A 4,327-nucleotide genomic window follows, 5' to 3' on the forward strand; every position below is an offset into this window, starting at 1 on the left:
GGACCCGAGGGTTGGATCTCTTGCTTGGGCACATTGTTGAGGTGGTTTTTGTCACAAACAGGTGAGGAAGAGAGGTGGCCATAGGGATAGTATGGGAGAGAGCATGATTTGACAGGTGGCCCGACAGACTTCCACAGCATGATTGGATGAGACGTAACTGAGGTAAGATGACAAGGAGGTCGAGGCTGGTGCTTATTCACTGCTCTGTGAATACACTAGGATTTTCTTGTGACCCTTCATGGAGTCTGAGGTGACGTATTAGCTTAGGGGCAGAGGTAGTCATTTGGGAGAGACACTAGGCCAAGGATGGAGGGTCGGCTTTGAAGGAGGCTTAGGTGGAGAGAGGAAGGCTTTGATGGGTTAGGGGATAGCAAGTTCAACACAAGTTGTGGGGGGCATGGGCCTCCCTCTTCTACAGGTAGAGTTCCTGGTGACTGTGGATGAAGCAAGGATCGGAGTCAGGCAGAGAGGCTTTCATAGGGGGATCATTGCAGGCCAGGAGTAGTACTGAATCCTGTTTGAATTTGACAGGCACACTCTGGAGTTGTAGGGCAGGAGGGGGAGTAGGCTGTGGGAGTGCAGAGTGGGAGAGAGTGTGAGAAGAAGAGTGGTGTGCTTGTGGAGACTAGTGTGAACTGATGGCCCATGGCCCTGTGTTGTGGATCTAAGGGTGAAGATAAGTCTGTATTTGGTTGTTTCTGAGAGGCAAGATCTGGGAGTTCCCAGGGAACTGCCTGACGTAAGGGTGCACATGTGGCCCTGCATGTCAGATCTAGACTTTAGATCTCGTCTCTGCCCACCTGTCTTTTGGTGCTGTCAGTTGACACAGTGATCAGTAGGACCATGAGGAGAATAGACATTAGTGGCATCAGGACCTGGTATCTCCTCTGAGGTGGTGGCTGGGAAGGAGGGTGAGCAGGGGAGGTATATGGGGGAACAAACTGGGAGACCTAGCAGAAAAGCTAATCATGGAATGAACTGTTTTCCCCATCATGGCATGGCTGTGTGACCCATTGAGGATGTGGCCATTGACTTTTTTCAGGAAGAGTGGGGGCTCCTTGATGAGGCTCAGAGGCTGCTGTACCTAGATGTGAAGCTGGAGAACTCTGCAATTATAGAGTCCCTGGGTAAGACCCTCACACTCACACCAGTGTTCTGAGCTAGTCTCTGCATTTCCTCTTTTCCCCAGAGACATCTCTGTTCTTCCACAGACTGTGGGCTCTGCTACCTTTCCCACTCCTTTGGCTTATTTGCTGTGGGTGCCAGGGCTGAGCTGTGTGTACTGCTCTGAGCAGCCCCCAAACCTACTGCCCAAACCCTGCAAGGAACGGCTCTGGAGTCAGGAGTCTTACAGTCAGCCTAATGGAGCTCACCTTGATTGCCCTACTGGCAGAGTGACTATGTCCACATCCACAGCACCTCTGTGTCCCAAGCTCTGCTCCCTTCCTCTAGCTGACATTTCTTCGTGGCTTCATAATTACTCCTTATGTGGATCAGGGGCTGTTTTTGCGGGACCCTTCCTGGAGGCTTTTTTTTTTATGTTAGTTTTATTTACTCTAGGCTTTTGTGTGTGAGTTGCTCTGGGCCAATGCTGGCCACTGCCCTGTCCTGTCTTCCTCTTAGGACTTGTAGCAGCCTGTAGTTCGCATGTAGTCACAGAACTGGGGTGGGAGCACAGCCCTGTTGCTTCACAGAGTGAACATGAAAGATGGGCTCAGAGGAGGTCTGGCCCTTATGAATGGCAGTGGGGGAGGGCACAACAGCAGGGAACAACAACGATCAGACTGTATCAGGAAGCTTCCCTGTGTCTACCAGTGTTTTGGTGAAAATGGAGTTGGTCACACCTCATTTCTACCTCTTTTTCCCATTCTTGACACTTTGCTGACTTGTCATTTCTACTGAGATTTCCAGCACCTGGGCGCCCTACCTTTCTGTCCTCCACATGTCACCTGATCTTCTCCACTACTCCCTCTGCAGCATTCCCGAACACTGGCCCACACGTCATGAGGTGTGCACATATCCTTAAACAGTCCTTGAGTGCCAACTATTTGGTTCCAATTGGATTTCCTGAGCACAGCTAACCCTGTGCACATCATATGTTCATCACCAGCAAAGCCCTGCTAAAGGCTGATGGCAGAGGAATGAGTTAGAAACTCTGCTTCTCCTCCCTGAACTACACTCCATTCTTCTGTCCTTTGTCCAGTGAGTCCTCCCCAATTCTGTGATAGTTGGAGGGCCACTACTTCAAGGAGCCCCTTCCTGAACCTGCTCCCAGCATCTCAAAATAATCCCATGGACTCATTCTTAGGTGTGTCTGACACACATTTTTTATAGGGACTTCCCCCTCCCACCAATGTCAGCATGCATCTCATTGGCATTTCTCTGCTTCCAGGTTGTTGGCATGGAACAGAGAAGAAGGTGTCTTCTGAGCAGAATGTGTCTGTAGGAGTGTCACAGGTCAGGAATCCACAGACAGGTCCATCCACCCAGAAGACTCACCCTGTGAGAAATGTGTTTCAGTCTTGAACATCATGTTGCATCTGGCTGAGCACAAAGCAACAAACCCTGGGCAGAAGCCATACTTGGGTGAGGCATGTGTGGGAGCCTCCAGACTCATGCAAACCTTCCCCATGACCAGAACCATCACAGTGGAGAGGAACTCTTCAGGAGGGACATTGACAGGGCCTTGATTGTGAACAGCTGGAGATTCCAAGTGTCAAGGCAGTCCTTCACCTGTGGGGAGGTTGGGAAGGACACCCGGGCCCCCTGGGCCTTCTCCAGTACCAGGCCACTCTCATTAGTGAGAAGACACACAGCAACATTGAGTGTGGGCAGGTCTTTCACAGTGGAAAAAGTCATTACAAGGGGGGTGAGTGCTGGAAAACTTCTAGCCACACATACTTGTTCACCACCAGAGTGCCTGCAGTGGAGAGGGACTTTATGAGGGTAGCAATGTGGGAAAGCCATCAGTTGCAATTACAGACTTGGTCAGCAGCAGGGAATTCACAATGGAGAAAGGCCTTCTGAGTGTGGTGAATGTGGGAATTTTTTTAGCCATCTCCAGCCTTATTAAACACTGGCGAATTCACAGTGGTGCAAGGCCTTATGGGTGCAGCAGATGTGGAAAATTCTTTGCATACAAAGCCATCCTCATAAAACACCAAAGAGATCATACAGGAGAATGTCCTTATAAGTGCAATGAATGTGGGAAATCCTTCAGCCATAGCTCCACCCTCATTGAACACCGGAGATTTCACACTGGAGATAGAACTTATGAGTGCACTGAATGTGGAAAATGTTTTGGGAGAAATAGCAACCTTATTGCTCACAAGAGAATTCACAGTGGAGAAATGTCTTTTAAATATAGAGAATGTGGGAAATCCTTTAACTAAAGTTCTAGCTGCATAAGACACTGGAGAGTTCACACTGGAGGAAGATCTTATAAGTGCAGCGAATGTGGGAAATCCTTTAGCCGGAGACTTGCCCTCATTGAACACTGCAGAGTTCACACTGGAGATAGACCTTATGAGTGCCCTGAATGTGGAAAATGTTTTAGGAGAAACTGCAACCTTATTGCACACAAGAGAATTCACAGTGGAGAAATGCATTTTAAATGTAGTGAATGTGGGAAATCCTTTAGGCAGAGCTCTATCCTTATTTGACACTGGAGAATTCACACTGGAGAAAGGCCTTATGAGTGCAGGGAACGTAGGAAATCCTTTAGTCAAAGATCTGGCTTCATTCAACATCAGATTTCACATAGAAAAAGGCCTGAGATGTGCCGGGAATGTAGGATGTCCTAATTCAAAGTAATGACAATTGAGTAGAACCTTTGTGAGGGACTGATCTACCTGAATTGACCATCCTACACGAACATTCCACAGAAGGGAGATTCCCCATAAGTTCCAGTTATGTAACAAGTTTTAAGAAGCTGCACTGCACTTTCGAAACTGCCCAGGACTTTTTCCAGATTTTTATCATGTCCAATTTCTATAAGTTCTTTCACTTCTACCACTGGAAAGTCTGCAGTGTGCATCTGCCATCACCCCAAGGTGCTCAGGGAAACAGACCTCTATCCTATTTCCTGGAGGAAATCAAGAGTATGAGCCCTTGGGGGGTGGGGGTTCATTCTCCCTAGCTAGTTAGGACATGAACCTGACCCAGTTTTGTCCCTTAAGACCTGATCAGAGTTGTCACCCTGCAGAGAAGTACTACCTCTTTCAGGAACATTGTTCATCTCATGTGATGCTTGTCATGAACTTTTCAAACCTACAAGTCACCAACTCTAGCACTGCCTGCTATACATTGCTAAATTTGTACAATATAA

General features: G+C 48.2%; 1 protein-coding gene across 1 annotated transcript; it reads left to right on the plus strand.

Annotated features, from left to right (window-relative positions):
* Positions 1–397: 397 nt before the first annotated feature.
* On the plus strand, positions 398–3,883 carry LOC101345154 (zinc finger protein 586-like). Its single transcript, XM_023741203.1, is given in 6 exon segments — positions 398–457; positions 1,043–1,127; positions 1,978–2,008; positions 2,983–3,057; positions 3,059–3,352; positions 3,437–3,883. Coding segments are annotated over 6 exon segments (771 nt in total). The 3' UTR covers positions 3,663–3,883.
* Positions 3,884–4,327: the final 444 nt, after the last annotated feature.

The sequence above is a fragment of the Trichechus manatus genome, unplaced genomic scaffold, assembly GCF_000243295.1.
Source record: "Trichechus manatus latirostris isolate Lorelei unplaced genomic scaffold, TriManLat1.0 scaffold00176, whole genome shotgun sequence".
In the NCBI taxonomy this organism is placed as follows: domain Eukaryota; kingdom Metazoa; phylum Chordata; class Mammalia; order Sirenia; family Trichechidae; genus Trichechus; species Trichechus manatus.